The 18800-nt window shown below is 36.9% G+C and overlaps 1 protein-coding gene across 1 annotated transcript; it reads right to left on the minus strand.

The window, feature by feature from the left end:
* Positions 1-2700: 2700 nt before the first annotated feature.
* Positions 2701-6485, minus strand: LOC109476109 (monocarboxylate transporter 12-like). Its single transcript, XM_019777027.1, has 4 exons — positions 6149-6485; positions 5479-5622; positions 3929-4747; positions 2701-3062 (listed from the first exon to the last, which is right to left on the minus strand). The coding sequence occupies exons 1-4, from the start codon at positions 6483-6485 to the stop codon at positions 2842-2844; spliced, it is 1521 nt and encodes a 506-aa protein (XP_019632586.1). The 3' UTR covers positions 2701-2841.
* Positions 6486-18800: the final 12315 nt, after the last annotated feature.

Raw genomic sequence — 18800 nt, forward strand, 5'->3', positions numbered from 1 at the left:
AAATCTGAGCAATTTTTAAACTAACGTACGGGCGTATAACATTATACACAAAGAGAAAAACATAGGCATTATCTAAATCAATACAGCAATTTTTGAAACACGTAGTAATCAACCATCATCAGGAATTTCTTTTCAGCGACATTTTTTTCTGTTGACGTCACCAACTAATTTCTGGAACCGACCACTACATTTTAGGGGTTTTGGTCAATCTTCAATATAGACTAAAGCTTCGTTTACGTCGAGTAAATTTTAGCTCCCCGCCCTCTAATTTCTAACTATTGTCTTCGAAGGAAATGATTTAATTTGACAACTACAAGCTGGAAGTGTATATATAGGCAATTGCAAAAAAAAAAAAAAACTTTTAGAAAGTACTAGGTAGACATTGGGTGCCCAGTTGTAAGTGCGGATGTCCGATGTTCATAGCTAATTTTGGTCGAAGGCCAAATATATAAGCTTCTGGTCATTTCACGTCAAACGATGGTATATGTTTGCCTTGAACCATTAAATAGATTTTAGTAACCTAATGGCATTTTTCCGTAACTCTTCGATAAAAAGAGGAGTTGACAATCATTTGGTCCTAGTATCTGATTGGACACTTAAAATTCTCATTCATGTAAATAAACAAAGGTTATTACCTCTAAAAGTTTACATGTAACGCGCTGGTAAAAGGACAGAACTTTAAAAAAGAGCTCACGAAAAAGCGTTTATATAGATATATCTATTTTATTGCGACATGATCTGAGATATGTAATTTTCCTCGACACAAGGAATGCTCACACAAAATACATATATTTCAGTATAGTATGTAGCTTCTACTTTGAGCACTACATATATGATAGATCATCTTCATTATACTCTCTGGTAAAATATGTCCATCATAGTATTTTTTCTTTCGTTTTAATACTTTTTACACGATTGCTCATGTAGATTCTTTTGAAACATTTTAGGCTGTTAAAACAATCACAGCTACACGCTGCGTTTCTCCCAAATGCAACAGACAACTGCTGGGAAATAACAAAACCACAAATACCTTATACATTTATATTAACCCTCAAACCACCTCACTCTTGAGTTTTTTTGCTGCAATTTGAATCAATGTGTTGATTCGGAAAGCTAAAAAATGTGACCCTAGCCTATGGGCCTGGGGTCAAAAGTTATCGACATGGCCGCCTAAAAACATCAAGTTTCGGGTGCATAAACAATGAGCAGAAATTTCTTACACCTAATTATGAAACTTTAATAAAACTGAACATACTTAAAAATCACAAAATAGAGTAAGAAAAAAAAGCTAAATCCAGGCAACACATAATGGGGTCAGTTTTGACCCCATACGGTAAGATTCGTCGCAAAAAAAACCTACGATGGTTTGAGGGTTAAATGTTTTAAAAATTCCTTACGAAACAACACACAATCAATCAGTCAATTGTAACAAAAATTACTTAACAAAATAACCACACCTGATGAAACAGACGTGATAATCACACTGATTCTCTAGCTCAATTTACATTGAAAACGTCACTGTAGATCTACCAACAAACTGCCATATTTCTAAATAATTGACTATGTTCAAATACAATATCCATAAATAATACAACAGTTTCTGTTTAGTGAAAATACGACCTATCTTACTTTCTTTGACATATAGATTGATATTTTAGCAGCAACAGACCTAACAGCACCAGTACTAGTCTCCTACTTACAAACAGTAAATATCCATAGTCATAGAAATACAACATCACTAAGTCTTTACAAACGACAGAAAATACATAACATGTTTAATGAAAACGTCTTTGTTTAGCATTAAGTAAGAAGGGTACATTATGGAAATCAATGTGTAATGAATATTTTTTTTTATTTACTGATGATTAAGAAACGATTGAGAATGAATGAAATGATAAAAGAAAACATAATTATAATGCCATGTTCATTTTATGTTACCACTGCAGGGATACATTTTTTTAGCAGCCACAGACCTAGCAGCACCAATACTAGTCTCACAATTGCAAACTGTCAATACCCATAGTCATAGAAATAAACCATCACTAAGTCTGTAATAAACGACAGAAAATACATTACATTGTTTGATGAAAACGTCTTTGTTTAGTATTAAGTAAGAAGGGTACAGTGTTACAATCAACGTGTAACAAATATATTTTGTTTAATTTACTGATGCATAATATATGATTGAGAATGAATAAAATTATGAAAGAAAACATAATTATAATGCCATGTTCATTTTCTGTTACTACTGCAGGGATATAGATTGATATTTTAGCAGCCACAGACATAGCAGCACGAGTACTAGTGTCACAATTACAAACTGTAAATACCCATATCCATAAAAATACATGATCACTACGTCTATTACAAACGACAGAAAAATAAATAACATTGTCCAAATCTTATTTGTTTAGTATTAAGTAAAAAGAATACATTGTGGCAATCAACGTGCAACATTTTTTTTTGTTTCACTGAGGCATAAGAAACGATAGAGAATGAATGGAATTGTAAAAAAAAATGAAAATGCCCCGTTTATTTTCTTTTACTACAGCAGGGGCGCTAGCCCACTGTGTTAGACATTCCAATACTCTTTCTCCTAGATGCTGGGTGCTAAGCAAAGTAAGAAATATGTGCCATTTTATACATACAAATATATAATGTTAAAAATGTAAACAAATGGCAGTCAATGTTCGTTTTCTTGTGTTGCTCCAAGTCAATGGAATGTCGTTTTGATCTGTTTTAAATCATATTTTGTGAAAAGATACCCAATTTATCAAGCCGGTCACTAAGATGTTCAATCTTATTGAAAGAAGGTCAATAGCGTGTTGGCAAGTCAGAAAGCTACATTGATGTTTCCTTCTCCAAGAGAGTAGGTAAAACTTCCATATTTTCATCCAGTTCGACAATACCTATGTTGTTTTGTGGTGATGGAGAGTCATCTTCATGCTCCCCGTCAGGGTTGCGTGGTTTCTTCAGACAGAGCAGGATGAGAGATGAGACTATGATGGAGCCGGCAGAGAAGAAAGAGATGTTGTAGTTTCCCGTAGCATCATAAAGCCAGCCTGTAGCAAGAAAAGGTAACTCAAAAGTACAGCTTGGATGTTAAAGACCAAATGACGCCAAAAATTCTCTGCAATATCCATACAAATATCGGATGTGCACATACAATATAGTCCCTTAAAGTTTGTTTCAATCATGATGACTGAGAAATTGGGCTTGTACGGCCTTCTAGAAGTGAATGTTTGGAGACTCTCTAGCAAGCTTTCCAATTGCCCAATTCGGGCATCTCTATTTGCATCTCTTTTTTTTTCTTTTTGTTTCTGTGCCTTTTACTGAGTTGACATTACTGGGTGACATCAGTCTAGGAATAATACAGAAATGCAAAACTAATGTATAGAGATGCAAATCGCCTGCCAAAACTGGCTTGTGCAGACGTTTCCAAAGCAGGACATTGAAACGTTTAATGTAACAGGAGAACCGTGCATATTTATTGAAAATGTGTCTGTTAACTTAGGTAATACTAGTTATGTCAACTACGATGAGAGAAGGTCATATTTTGGTGTTATGAGGCCGACACATTGTATTTTACTAACCAATGCGGGGGCCGCTACAAACTACCGACTGCCTCCCACTCAGCAATCCCATATTCTTTCCATGAGGTTTTAAAATGTTAAAGTTTTGAATGCTAACGAATGAAAACGATATATAGTAATTACAAAAAAAGGAAGAGACCAAACATCATTTTGCAATCTTACAATAAATGTTAGGACACAAATAAATCAGAATGATTTTCTGTGAAACTCTATAAACAAATTATGATCATAGTTTTTGGGACTTAAAGGTCCAAACAGGCTAAAATGGGGCCAAGAGATTTTAAGCTATATCATAAAATCAACCTGACCTTACTATATGTACAGAGATACCTTACCTGCAATTGGTGCTCCTAGTAGGTAGGCTGTTCCACCCGCCAACAAGGTCCAACCGATACCGTTGAACAGCCTGGCGACGCCGGTGTACTCTCGGACCAGCACCGCTATCAGGGAGTGGAACACCCCGGAGAACACCCCGTAGAACGCCATGTACACAATAAGCGCAGCATAAGACTTACAGAAGGGCACAAACAGGTTACACAACCCCACCCCTGCAGCTCCAAGCATGTAGACATTCAGTCTACTCATGACACCAAGATCTGCAAACCAGCCTGCAATCAATCGGAAGATAAACTCGCTGATTCCCATCACTGAGATTAAAAACGATGCTTCCGTTTTACCAACCCCGATGTTTTGAGCATGTTTAGCCATGTGGACAAAAACAATAGAGTAGCCAAGCATCGTGCCAAAATGAGAGACTAGGAACAACACAAATGCGACATCCGTCAGAAGCGACACGTCGAAAATCTCCAGAACCTTACGAGTAGAGGAGACACACTTGTTGCAATGTGATGTGGAGTTGTTTGGGGTCTTTCGGTGGTTTTTGGACATCAAAGCTTGCTGTTCCAGGTCTTCCCTGAGGCGTATTGGCCGGAGTAAGGCCCCACATACACACCCGTGAAGGGTAATAGCAGCGATCACTAACAGGGCACCGTGATAACTATACTCATCGATCAGAACCTGATACAAAGGGGACAAAGCAAACATCCCAACTCCGTTTCCTGACAAGCCTATCCCGTTCGCTGTTGCCCTCTTCTTGTCAAAGTAACGTCCCACCATGGTTAGGCATGGCGAGTACATCAAGGACATGGCAAACCCTGGAATAAAATATTCAACAAATATCGGTAACCTTACTATTACTATTGTAAAATCAACCTGTTTTGTTTAAACATAATGTAAAAATTATAATGCATGCGCAATTGGAAGCTAACATCTCAATTGCCTAAAAGCCACCTTTAATACGTATTAATTGCTCATGCTAAATTAGGATGGCTCAGCAAGCAAGCAAATACTCTGGATATCAAATTGAGCCATACATATGGTATCAACTGGTATCTTTTAAAAGGTATGTGTTTTTATTATAAAATGTGCATTAATCTGTACAATTCAGCACATTTAATTTTTTTTATCAATGATACTAAATTCCCCAGCCCAATTCGCCATTACCAGACCATTTACATTGTGTATTAATGATTCTTAAATGATAATTTTTATTCTAAATATTATCCAAAAAAGGCAATTAAATAGCAGTATTTTATGTCCATAGGAATTTTACGAATGTTTGGCAAAATCAAGTGTTAAGAAAGGTCTGTGATTATGGCAATCTTGTTCAATCATTATATAGATTGTTTCCTTTGCTGTTGCAAATGTTCCAACATAATCGTAGTAGACCATTGACTACAAAGGATGAAGCTGTTTCACACGAAGAAAAATGCCCTGATGGTAGAAAGGCCAACTAATTCACGCCATTTTTCCGCTTAAAAAGTCACTTGATCTTGAAGGTTAAACAAATCACGTGCCTATATGAAGTTTGTGATTGGTTCTTTACCTGTAAGAATCCCCAGGCTGAAGAGAAGATACGTCACACTTGAGGCGAAAGAACTGATGATCAGTCCCACAGCGGCCAGGACACCTCCAGTACTGACCATCACACGGCAACTGGTCAGCTTACTCAGGGCACAGGCAATCGGAGCTGTAACAAAACAAGCCAATACGTTTGGTCTTGGTTTACGTGAGAGACAGTTTCTCATTGTTTTCGGTCATTTTAAAGAAAATGTACTAAGTGTTCTAGATTTCTACGATCGCAATACACACCAAACTATGTTATTCTTTACGACTAATAATCATTATTGCTTTTTAATGATTTTGCTGGTAAGAGACTTATAATATAAATACGAGTTATCATATTCCACAATTAATAACAGCCTTATCCTCACAAAGAATAGATATTTTAGCCTAACGCATTAGCTATGCGAATGTGTGTTTTTAAAGGAAATTATGCTTTAATGTTAACCTTTTCTTAACATTTAAGGTACAAGTATGGAAATTACAGCTGTCACCACTATGAAATGATACTTTCAATAATTATACAAATAATTCTATGTTCACTTGATCAAAAGAGTTTTGTTTTGATAACATATGCAACAAGTTTGTAAGCTTCTATTATAGAGCGTAGCAGATTGATGAAAATTTTGAATTTCTGGATGATTAATACTTACAACATATCAGTGTCATGCCCACCAACGTTGATTGGATGAACGCTGTGTCCCCAGCACCTTCGTTGAACGCTTCTCTGAACACAGGGTAGAACACACCGAAGGATTTGATGGACGCGATCACAACGATGTGCATCAGGAAACTGCTGAACACCACCAGCCAGCCCCAACCGCCATCTGGCGGGTGTTCAAGGTACTGCAAGTGTTCTTTTCTCCTGGCTCTTCTTGACGGTCCATCGGTGATAGCGGCGTGTTCGGGCGTGCAGGGGGCGCAGATGGCGTCCACATCTGCAGCAGCCGTGCTGGATTGTCGTTTTAGGACTTTCCTCTTCCCACTCATTTTGTTTTTTATTTAATTAATTGTCAGACTTCTGGAGGTAAATAAAAAAGGAAACAATGTTTAGACATTATACCATATGTAAGTAATTTATTAATTTATTAAATTTATTACAGAAGAATCATGTAAAATGCCTAATTCTCGGTGACAAAATAAAAAAAATACTGCACAAGCAACGACCCTATGCCCTTACTATTTATTCTCTTAAATCAAATGCAAATTTTAAAACTGCAAGAATAGATCCTACGTTTGTGTGTGATGCAATTGTTCTACTAAATTATGAACCCAAAAAAGTACTTTTTTTCAAATGTGCAACAAAATTGTTTTAAAGGGCAAACTGATACATATAACACACCGTTTCTTCAAAAATGTAAAAAGTTACAGTTAATAACTTTACTTGTAAACACGTGTTTCAATAAATTTTAATAGTTATATGTTGCTTTATGATTTTTTGTGGTTAGGCCACTCAATTTTATTTGTTGTTTTTCGGATTTTTTTTCAGAAAAAATCAAGAGCGACAAGGCAAAAAAAAAGTGAAGTGAAGTGAGTATACCAGGCTGGTGGTTTCTATTTTATATATAATCAAGACAATAGATTTTTAACTTTTAATGCAACAAAATTGCATTGTTACATTGTAAAACTTGCGAAATTGGAAGTAAAAGGCCTTTTTTAACCGTTGGGGCCAAAATACGTCTTTCGTCGAGCATTTTGCAGTTAATTTAGAACCTTTTTTTTTTTTGCGAATGAGAAAAAAATGGACAGGGCTATCCGAGAAGCAACAGATTAAATTGGTGTGGCCTTAAACTAAGACAAATCCAGTGTCTACTGAGACGGAACGATGGTAATAATAAAAAAATAGGCAATGATTCTTTAGACATTACGAAATAAATCATACAGCAACTTGATAATATCTCTGAGCGGACAGTCAGATATTTCAGATACCATATTTAATCACTTACAGAAAAGAAGGCTCAACCGCTATCTTTTATGACTAACTCAGCATGTCTGACCCTTATGTCTTAGTCATTGATGAAATAAAGCAGATGTTATATAAAACACCCAAGTCACGGGAGAATTTGATTAAGAACTTCCGGGATTAGAGTACTATTTTGGGTACAACTTGTTTAGGCTATATGAATCTATTTTATGTCCGTTATCAACCCCATTTAAGTATATCCAACTGACATGAGCCACCAGTTACGTGTAAGCTTCTTCACAGTGGAATACATATGTATAGTGCATTAGGCCAGAGCAAGTTAAGTTTATGGATGGCACCCTCCACAGATTCTAAATCTAATGCAAGTGGGCGAAGAAAAAACAAGGCAGGCTCCTCTCTTCATATTTATCTGCCACCCACGTTCCGGCATAGCAACATCTTTTTCGGCATGCTGACCAGTATCAGAGAGCAACAAATTTTCTTTTTTTTTTATTTCCAAAATCGGGCGAAAATCAATGCGCGCGCTGATATTATCCATAGAAATTACTTGATTTCGCCTTAGTAGAAAGTTGCCGGTTGCTACGTGTTTGGTCAGAAATGTACATATAGTTCCAAATTTTGAGTGGTTTTGCCGCAAGGTAGCAGCGTAAACGTGCCTCTTGCAAAGATGGATTCTAGGTTGTATGGGGTGACTGTTGCCAAAAAAGGACGAAATGATCTTAGTGATATATTTTTCAGAAACACTGTAGGGATAGCAAGATAGTTACTTGGATATCTATTATCCCCCATGGACTTACAGTTGGTTCTTTCCTTGGTGCTGAAAATGCAGTCACGGTGGTCGAAATAGAATAAATGATTTTAAAATATATGCATTTCCTGTACGTCAATTTACTTCGGAAAAGGTCTTCTGTACATTTGTATGAGGTCTTGTTAACACATTTAGTAGTAGTTGCTCCAATCCGCATACCACAGCAACTATATAAATCACACACGAGCTTATTGGATTGGTGCAATCATATGTACAGACATGTGTTTACGGCACACTCTAAAACCTGGCATCACAAGTAAAAACCTGCCTAAAGGCAAGCATAAAGACCAGGTCACATTTGTCTTATGGTATTTGTTGGGTTGCAAGCTAAGATCATTGTTAAAATAGCCATCTCTATTGTTACAAAAAAACATCAAAATGTTATGACTAAGAATCTAAATGCACTCCAAGTCATTCGCGTAAAAGTATTATTTTACCTCACTATATAATGACATTATCATCGCATTTTTATGTTGTTATTACTGCAAGTAACTACCCTTACACTTCTTTTGCTTGAAAAATATACGGGGTTTATTGTCTAAAGAAATCCCAATTTAGCTCAGCGAAATAGAATAAGTCGTTAATTATGTGGAAGCCTATTCGAAGATGAATGCATATTGCACTAGTAGGTAATTTTCGATTGCCGCTTGCTACGCCAGAAGGTATATAGCTCTGCGTTTTAAGTGGTACTGCCGCAAGCGAAGTGTAATAAGCAGCGCGAAATTACCTATTAGAAGAGACAAGCTTGTCTTATGTGTGGAATCATAATGGCATGAACGGAGAAAGTGCGTAACAGTGTGATACTTGTTTAAATTGATGTACAATTAAGGTGGTTAGAATAGAATGATTGTGGTATGTTTACATTTTATATAGGTTTGTTTCACCCTTAAAAAGACATACTGACCCTAAGAAAAATGTATATTTTCTACCTTTATGTGGGATGCTACAACTTAATACTTAACACCCTTTCCATCTCACTCACTCACCCATTCACTCACCCACCCACTCACTCACTCACTCACTCACTCACTCACTCACACACACACACACAAACGCACTCATACACACTCACTAACTCACTCACACACTCACTCACTCACTAACTCACTCACACACACACACTCACTCATACACACTCACTAACTAACTCACACACACACACACACACACACACACACACACTCACTCACTCACTAACTCACTCATACACACTCACTAACTCACTCACACACACACTCACACACAGTCACACACTCACTCACACACACACACACACACACACACACACACACACACACACACACACACTCGAAAATTCTGTCCCTACCCCGGAAAAGGCTGCATGGATCTGTATTTATGGCTGCCATTGATCTCGATTTGTCCAACCAAATGACCTAAGCCGTTAACTAGGCGAAGGCATGTTCGTAGCTGAAGACATATTGCATTGTTAGTAGGTAATTGCCTGTTGCCATGCGTTAGTGGCTCTTGCGGGAGTGTCATAAAAAGAATGGCTTATGTACTCTCCTAGCATTGGTTTGGCTTTTGGCCTTTCCTTTTTTATCGAGTTTTAGGCTTTTTCATCTGTCTTTCTTTTTGTTCAGATATCCTTTTTGTGTAGCCAAATCGGCATACAAAAAGATACCAGTACAAAAATAAAACAAAAAAAAGCATGTAAACACGCAAAAGAAAACCCAAAACCTATCTGCTTAGGGAATTTGGCTAGTACCAAAAAGGGGAAAGTAATAATATCAGCAATACGTTTTACCTTAAGTCAAATGTACAGTTAATATCGTTGTATAAAAAAATGAATGGATGATTTAAATATTACATTGTTATGTTGCTTGAACCATCAAATTGTTGATGACCGAAAGGATAAAATTATTTTGTACCTCTGTATGGCATCCATATTGTTTCTTTTAACGTTCTTTTTTACCACTGAGAGTTTTTCTAATTATACTTTTGGATTATAATATTATATTTTAGTAACTGTTTGTGGGGATAGTGTAATCTCCGACCAGATCATTCGGTGGCCGCAAATACAGTATCATATTCACCAAGCAATATCCATTTACCAGACAGCATCCACCTGAGGGCAATAGATACTCGTACTGTCTGACAAAAAGATATTGCCTTGTTAATTTGATACTGTCTTTGGGGCCACTAAAAGATTTGCTTGGAGATTAGGGATGGTGTGAGATCCATTTGGACTTCTAATCTCGATAAAGATAGCTACTTAGCACCAAAGATAACAATGATGCTAGCACATCAGTATTCCCCTCCCCCTCCTGGTGAAATGAAATGTATACACAAGCATTTGCTTTCCGAATTCCATGCACGCTAGTAAAACATTGAGTTATTTGGCCAATCTTTTATGCTACATGTACTGAAAATACTGCTGGGTCTGTACATATAGAATACAACACGGTGTATTCCGTATCGCCCGAGGTACCAGGTAGACCGCGCGTCGGATCGCCCGACGACCGAAGGCCGGGAGATCTGAGGGCTTGGACCGAGGGTGATGCGGAATACACCGTTTTGTATCTTATTTATGTCATACCAACCCAAGAAAACACGCCTTTCAATGGCGAAATGAGCGAAACTTTGGTGTCCCTAAACCAAAAAAAAATGCAACAACAACAATCCCAACGTTCGAATTCTGTATTCGAATTTTCGAAAGCGGTGCACGCGGTTAGGGCGAAATGCGTTCGAATCGTTCTATGGGACATTTGGAACCCCCGGGCCGTACGCGGTAAGAACCCCCGGGCCGTACCGCTAGTTATCACACAGGCCGGAACACCTGTATCGAACGTAATCGCGGCCCAGGTATGACATAAAAAATGTATCAGTCTGCTAACATGTACTGATGGGTGTCAAGGTCAAACACATCCCTGCCTCCGGTAGACTCATTACGTCTGTGTAGCATATATCACGACCCTCTCACACAAGCTCTCACATTATAACTGTAATGTAGCGTGTACAGTTGACACCGTGTTCTCTGGGGGAGGCATAACGGCCTTGCATTAGTGACTGCTTTCACCGTCAATATCATTTAGGACATGTTAATTAAATTATATGGATGACATCCGCGCGCGCATGAATTTTCGGCCGTTTCCAAAAAAAAAGTTTTCAACCATACTGAAAATCGTACAAAAAAACAAAGCAGTTGCAAAATATATACTGTAAGTTGCCAAAAAATATTTGAAACCTATACCAATTGCATAGAATGCCAAGATTAAATGAAAAATACGAAAATGTTAAGAAACTAATTCGATACCATACGTCATTTGTTCAACCTTTATAACCACGTTCATGATGAAAGCAACATGTTTTGTAAAACTTATTTATTCGCACGTGCACATCAGTTTTGGGGTTCCCAGAGGATGCCATCCATATAATAAAACTAACATGGCCTTGAGTGTCGTACCTGTAAATATATCTGTTGATTACAGTGTGCATGTAACATTTTACAATGTCTGCCAAATAATGTTAAAATCAAAATGCCTTGCAGGACACGTATTATGATTTTATAAGGTATCAGTATTTTACACTAGTCAAGAATTATTCTAACAAATTGTTCTTAAGATATGGTACAATAATGTTGAAATTAAAAATGCCGCACGCTACACGTATTATGATTTTATTAGGTATCATGTTAACATTATTTTACACTAGAATTAGTTTAACAAATTGTTATTACGAAATTTAAATCATGTATTAATGGTTCTTTCCGCAGAATTAGACATACAATGTCCCTGGTATTTTCTTTAACAATAATCAATAATACCCATGATTAATTATTTGGTAAGACATAGCCACATAATGCAAAAGTATTAATAATTAATCCACAGCTTCAGAAGTTATGCAGTCGGACCATGACCACACACACGTGATGCCAGCCTAGCCTGCAAGCAAGATTTTGAAGAGTACGTATTATAATCTAATTAGATATTTATAAAGCCTGGGGATAATTGTTGTTAACGTACCATTTTGCAAATAAGAATATTACTTTTTAGTGTTGACCATTACAGTTCAAACTTATTTCATAACGACTTCTACCGACACACTAAGTCAGATGAACACACCCCCCCTCAAAAAGCGAAAATCAATTGGTTAATAAAATACTGTTAAAGACTTGTAAAAAGAGCCAAGAGAACTAACTTTTCTAAGACATCTACACGGATCTGGATATGTTAATTAACCCTCAACAGTACACCTTCCCGGACTGATTAATCTGTACACCTGGGGTCCGCGAGGACCCCAGAACAGTTTTTGCTAATTTTTAGAAATTATCAACATGCTACCAGCTCAATTGTTTTGCAAACTGATGTGGGAACCTCTGTGTCCACATTACATACAAAAATCATACATTTTGAACTTTTTCTATTTTTTGGTGAAGAAAAGAAGACAAGAAGAAATACCCGATTTTTAAACCCATTTCAGACTGAAGGGGCTTTTGAGGCCCAACTTTGATCTCAGATAGCGGCTAAACGGCTTGCGCTAGAAGTATCAAATTTGGAGACCTTTCCTAAAATGTCTCTGGAAAAAAGTTCATATTAGTTTAATTCTAGTAAGTTGATGTTTTTTTGTGTTGGCATGGCAACGGGTTTCTAGCAGGCAGTTTTTTTGAAATTAGAAGTAATTTTGGTTTAAACATAAAAAATTTCTGAGTTTTATATTAAATTACACTTCTTTTCCAACATTAATAACATCTTACATAATTAAATATAAGTTAAATCATTTAATATGCATAGAATATGCTAATTTGATGACGTCATTGGTCAAAATCCAATATGGCGGACTATATTATTAGCTCTGACGTCATATGACGTCATAATTACACCAAAGTTATTAAAATTTAATTCTATTACTACACCAATCTCTGAAAACTTGGTAGACATACGATGAGTGCATAGAAACATATAAAAACGGAAATAAGGTAATGTATAAGAACGCCAGTGTATCCATTATGATCGAAAGCCGGCTGGGGTCCGCGCGGACCCCAAAAGAAAATCAGATATAATTTTTTTTATAAATGGTAGAAACGGAGTTTTCTGCACTGTATTGAGAGACAACTTTGTGGGTGACGATTACCTAAAATTTCAGAAAAAAATCTTTAGAAACAAAAAAGATATTACAGAATAGATAGTGCTGGGGTCCGCGCGGACCCCAGGTGTACTGTTTAGGGTTAACAGAGATCTGATTTAGCCTACTCTACAAGCAGTTGTTGTTAGGGAGATTATAACCTTTCAAAGAAAATTCCGCCAATAACACTGTTGAATACGATATACTGTTCCAAATCTGCTAAATATAAACCTCATTGAGAACTGTCGCCTTTGGACACTCGCTGTGCTTAGAAAGATGTACTAACCATTGTACTTTATATATGCTGTTCCCTCTTGTCAGCCCGGAATCAACTTATCGTACCCACGTATACAACAATGACCGTGTCAAGACCTTTTGCAAAAGGCAATTCTTTACTTGTATCGCCCGAAGGTGTACACATACTGTTCTGTAGACTTGTTAGCATTCCTGTAAGCTTCTCCCCCGTTGCCGTCCAGGCGTGACTAAGCAACGATATGTACCAGCCTGAGAATACCACTCGATAAGAGCAACATCTTGAACCGTATTAGGCGTAGGAAAGGAAATATTGTGTTTCATGTTGAATTCGACCCTAGCAAGGAATACCTGAACCTAGACATTTTTTCCCGGGGGAGGGGGGGAGGGCTGCCGACGAGCAATAAAATCTCATATCGTGACCGGTAAAATTAACTAAATCAGAAATGGACCTAGCTTACATAAAAAAGAAAACCAACTAGAAAGGTAACATTTGCAAAGAAAATGCACAATGTTTACCTACGCATGTGGTCTGCTCTGTTAATTCTTACTCAAATACGGCCAGACAGGAGTCTGAATCCCTCCTACTATAAAATTGCAACATTATGTAACCCAACACCAGATACCACTGTGACAGACGTCAACAAAACACGTCAATGGCCACGTCAGAGGTCAGTGTTAAGAAGAGAAGAATAAGCTAAAACGTAGCAAAAACAATATGTTTTCCTTCGGTAAACATAAAAACGAATAGCGGTGCCTTGATCACATGCATTTTTTTGTTATATTCACAGCATTTCTTCGACGATTTTAGATACCGGTAATGGTTACTTATCTGTAAATATATAAACAAATAAAAAATAAGAGACCGTATTTTTCCCAGTACAAAAATAGGAAATACAATATTACTTTCCGTACGCCTTATATTTCTGTGCGTCATACAATGTATTATAGTCACTGCCAAGCCACAAAGGTCATGACATACAGCCAATTGAGGATGCGCGAATTGTCTTTTGTGGACAGAGCTTTCAAGTTTGGTCACGGCCACATTCGTCATTGTATGATGTTGTTTCCGAGAATTTTCTTGGTAGAAAATTCCACGCACCAACATCATACAATGACAGTGATAGTAGCAAGACAGCTTAATTTTACAGTACGCATCATCCACTACCAAATGGATGCCCTTAGTTTAATTTTGCACTATAACTCATGGTGTATTTGGTACATACAGGCGCACCAATAATACTAAATTTCAGGTACTAACACTCCATAACCTCTTTAGTTATGCTATTTCACACAAATCCACCAACGCTTCTATGAATACATTTCTAATGTGCAAAGCTAGTAATCAAATCTAACCATATGATTCAGTTAAATAAGTTCGTATATATTCCAGTAAGCTTAACAACCCACCATACCTAATTTCATCAGACCGTTTGCCCTAAAATTAAACAGTGCGACAGCTTGTACGGGTCAGCTTGCACGATCGCGATTATTTTAAGTTGGAAGTATATTGGCTGACTTTGCATGGTAAATCTTACTTTTCTTTCGCGCATCGAATTGTTTTTTTTTTTTCTATAAGCATGTTTAAAACATTATCTCCTTTTAGAAGGAAGTAAAGAAAACTGCCAGCAAGTAAAATTCCTTTCACACAATTAACCCTTCCCGAGACCACCAACCAAGAAACGTTGGCTATATAATTCGGGAGCAAATCTACCAGATTTAGGCTCTAGTATGGGTTTTCTCAAACATGCCTTTCTTTCAAATTGGATCAAATTTGTGTTAAATTTGAGTGAACCACGCACCGACCACTGACCCAAACACTACCCAGCAATGGCTTAACCTCCCGTCTTCACCGGAATTTAAAAAAATATATATATATTTTGAAAAATTCGGTTGGCGCAGCCGAACAGTAGCCAACCTTGCTAAATAACAGCCAACCACAACCAACCTACTCCCAACCTACACCTAAGGCCATGTTGATTTGATTATTTGGATGACATCCACGTGCGCATGAATTTTCGGCCGTTTCCCAAAAAAATACAAAATTCAACCATACGGTAAATCGTACAAAACAGTTGGAAAATAAGCAAGTATATATTTTTTTGCTAAACATTTTTTTTTTAATTTACACTCTCGCATTAGTTTTTGGGTTCCCAGAGAATGCCCAGAGAATCCATATAATCAAACGGCCAGGTTTGGCCGGCCATATATTCGTCTCTGTGTGACAGCGGCTTTAAGATACAGCTGACATTTCTCATTACGATTACGCTCTACTGACGAAATGTATTTTGACTACAGATCGTTGGGTTAAGGTCAATGACCGATCCGTTAGAATACAACTAACCTTATATATGAAATGCATACCGTATAACAATTTTACAAAATATACAGATATAAATATATAACGTTGATACATGTGTCACTGCGCATGACTATATTCGTAAAGGTTTTTCATAGAGAAAAGGGTATAGCGAATTGTGGTGCTATGTCTAAGAAAAAATGAATCATATCTTATATAATATATGGTTCTAAGAAATAAAATATTAATACTGCTAACCTTGTGGGTCATACATTTGTAGTGGAGCGATATTTTTCCTAGCAAATGATTAATAATAATAATAATTCTGAGAATTCTCAAATTGTCTGGGGAAAAGGCCTTAGATGCCGGGCCGTCGTTTGAATATGGATATTACGCAACGTAGGCGCTACGTGACGTTGCTATGCTGAGTGTACATGGTCTAGGTTCGGTACCGGCGACCTTCGCTTTACAGACAACCACCGTACCGGCAAATCGATTAGCCGGCTCAACAGAGAATAAACAAAGGATGATACCTTCAAGAATAAATAGAAAAAGAATGGATCAATTGTGTACAGTACTGAGATGAACCTTTAAAATAAACCGTACATAATATCGATCGAACGTCTTACCTGAAATCGAGCCGTCAAATTACCATATGCCGGTTGGGGAAATTCCGTGCCGGTGGAATTGGATGTCCCAGGAGATGTTGTGCAAGGCTTAACCCTATCTAGACCGGGCTTTTTTGAGCAAGATTTGACCGGGGGGGGGCTCTTTCGGCCCCCCCCTCATAACTCGCTAACGGTATGTCGTATGGCTACCAAATTTTCAGAGGATGGTGTACTAGTTAAAATTTATCATATCTACAATTTTTTTGTCATTGTGACGTAATATGACGTCATTATGACGTCATTAATGGGATTTTATTGGCCAAAACCGTCTAGATAGGCTATTCCCTGAAAACTAAATGGTATTCAACATAACTTTACCAAAAGTGTTTATGACAGAATATTAGAGTGTACTAAGTCTTATGTTGCCCATAGCAACACCGGTGACGTCATTAAATGACGTCATACATATTTAAGATATCCGCCATCTTGGATCATCAATGTTGAATTTTCAAAAATAGTTTTTTTTCGTGATAAAGCCTAAAATACATTGTAAACATACCAAAGACCTTCATTTAAACCTTTTTTGGAAAAAGAAATGGAAGTATTGATAAAATTTTAAGGAAAATAACTTGTATATACCTGTTCTAATGATATGGTCCGCCATCTTGGATTTTGGCCAATGACGTCATCAAATTAGCATAAATTATGCATATTTAATGATAAAATTAACATAAATTCATATGGGATGTTATTAATATTAGAAACCATGAGTAACTTGACATAAAACCCATAAAATTCTATTCTTAAAACAAAAATTACTAAATTTAGCAAAAAATGCCTGTCAGAAACCCGTTGCCATGGCAACACAAAAAATTATTATCTTATTCCAATGATAGAAAATTGTTGCCAACAATATTTTAGGAAAAGTCACCAAGTTTGGTCATTCTAGCCCTAGCCATTCAGACGCTATGTGACATCAAAGTTGGCGCGGGCACTTTTAGCCCCCCCCCGGTCTAGATAGGGTTAAAATAATCCTAGAGCGCTGTTTAGGCTTAGAAATGTCCACATAGCTTGACAGTGGCGGACGTGCTCGGTGATATTTAGAAAGCGTTCGCTCATTGTACGGGGGACACCTTGACTAATGAGGAGGAGGCGCTAGTCGTGAGTGCGATCATGACGCGCGCCTACGCAAGAGGCGACCTAGAGGTCAATGCCAGCTGCAGATGACAGACCACGCAACAGCGCCACCTGGCGATTTTTCTATCATCTGCATAAAGCAATCACTTATCGGTGTAATGATGCTGTAATAATATAAGCCCAATTACTGGAAATGCCGCTTGATAGGCGTCCTGATTTAAGTTCTAGTTTTTACAATAATTGGAAATTTAAAAGGGCTTGTCATAGTTTGTACGATTGTAAGATTGTAAATACCAAATTTTCGAACCAAAGTGATACATCAATCTGTACATTACGATATTATTGTAATTTGTATTCCCCTATCATATAAATAATTTATATTGTAAACAACTTGATCAGAATTCAGCCCTGTATGTTAAGGCTGCGAGATATGTTGTTGATATGATGTTGATACAAATAACCCAAAAAATAAATAAAATATTTCTGTAACTTGTAAGGCAGCCCTGGCTGTCCCCTGTACAGCTGAACCAACAAAATAAATAAATAATATATAATGATAATCGGAACAGTTCACTTAAGCATATACATATTACCTAAGATTTCGAGATTTCTACTTACCCCGCCAACAAGTAATACTTGTAATTGCGTGTGTTTGCGGCTTTCTGGCTTAGTGTGCTTACTTGTAGTTAAACATGTAACAGCCAACCCATATAAATTATAATTATATAGATTGTTATCTTATTTGGAATTTAGGCAGGCCTTTACAGATCGACGGTAAAATTGATTTTCTAATTCATATTTAAATAATCTACTAAAAATGACTTAACTAGTGCTCCTTAAAAATAGATAGATTCTGTCGCATATGAAATGTGAGAATACACAAGTTAAAACGAATAAATGTTATAGTGTACATGTAAATAATGGACCAACAAGTGACAAGCATGATTGTAAATATATTGCAATTATGTACAAAGACATATTGAACGAATCACAAATAACAAAACGTCCAAATTTGCTTTTTAGATTCTTAAACGTCATTATAATATTTGCAGTGTGAAATATCATTCAAAATCGAATGGAAAATAAAGGACAGAGACTAAAAGAAAACCATTATAGTTTAGAAATAATGGAAAATTAGAGTATAATAGTCCAGAGGAGAATAGATTACTAATTAACCCATACCTGAACCACTAAC

This window comes from Branchiostoma belcheri, unplaced genomic scaffold, assembly GCF_001625305.1.
Source record: "Branchiostoma belcheri isolate BF01 breed outbred unplaced genomic scaffold, Haploidv18h27 scaffold1, whole genome shotgun sequence".
NCBI lineage: Eukaryota > Metazoa > Chordata > Leptocardii > Amphioxiformes > Branchiostomatidae > Branchiostoma > Branchiostoma belcheri.

Coding starts and splice junctions, on each gene's coding strand:
- LOC109476109 (XM_019777027.1), bottom strand. CDS start 6,485: ATGAGTGGGAAGAGGAAAGTCCTAAAACGACAATCCAGCACGGCTGCT. Junction 5,623..6,148: donor GGGCATGACACTGATATGTT/GTAAGTATTAAT, acceptor GTTTTGTTACAG/CTCCGATTGCCTGTGCCCTG. Junction 3,063..3,928: donor ACTAGGAGCACCAATTGCAG/GTAAGGTATCTC, acceptor TTCTTGCTACAG/GCTGGCTTTATGATGCTACG.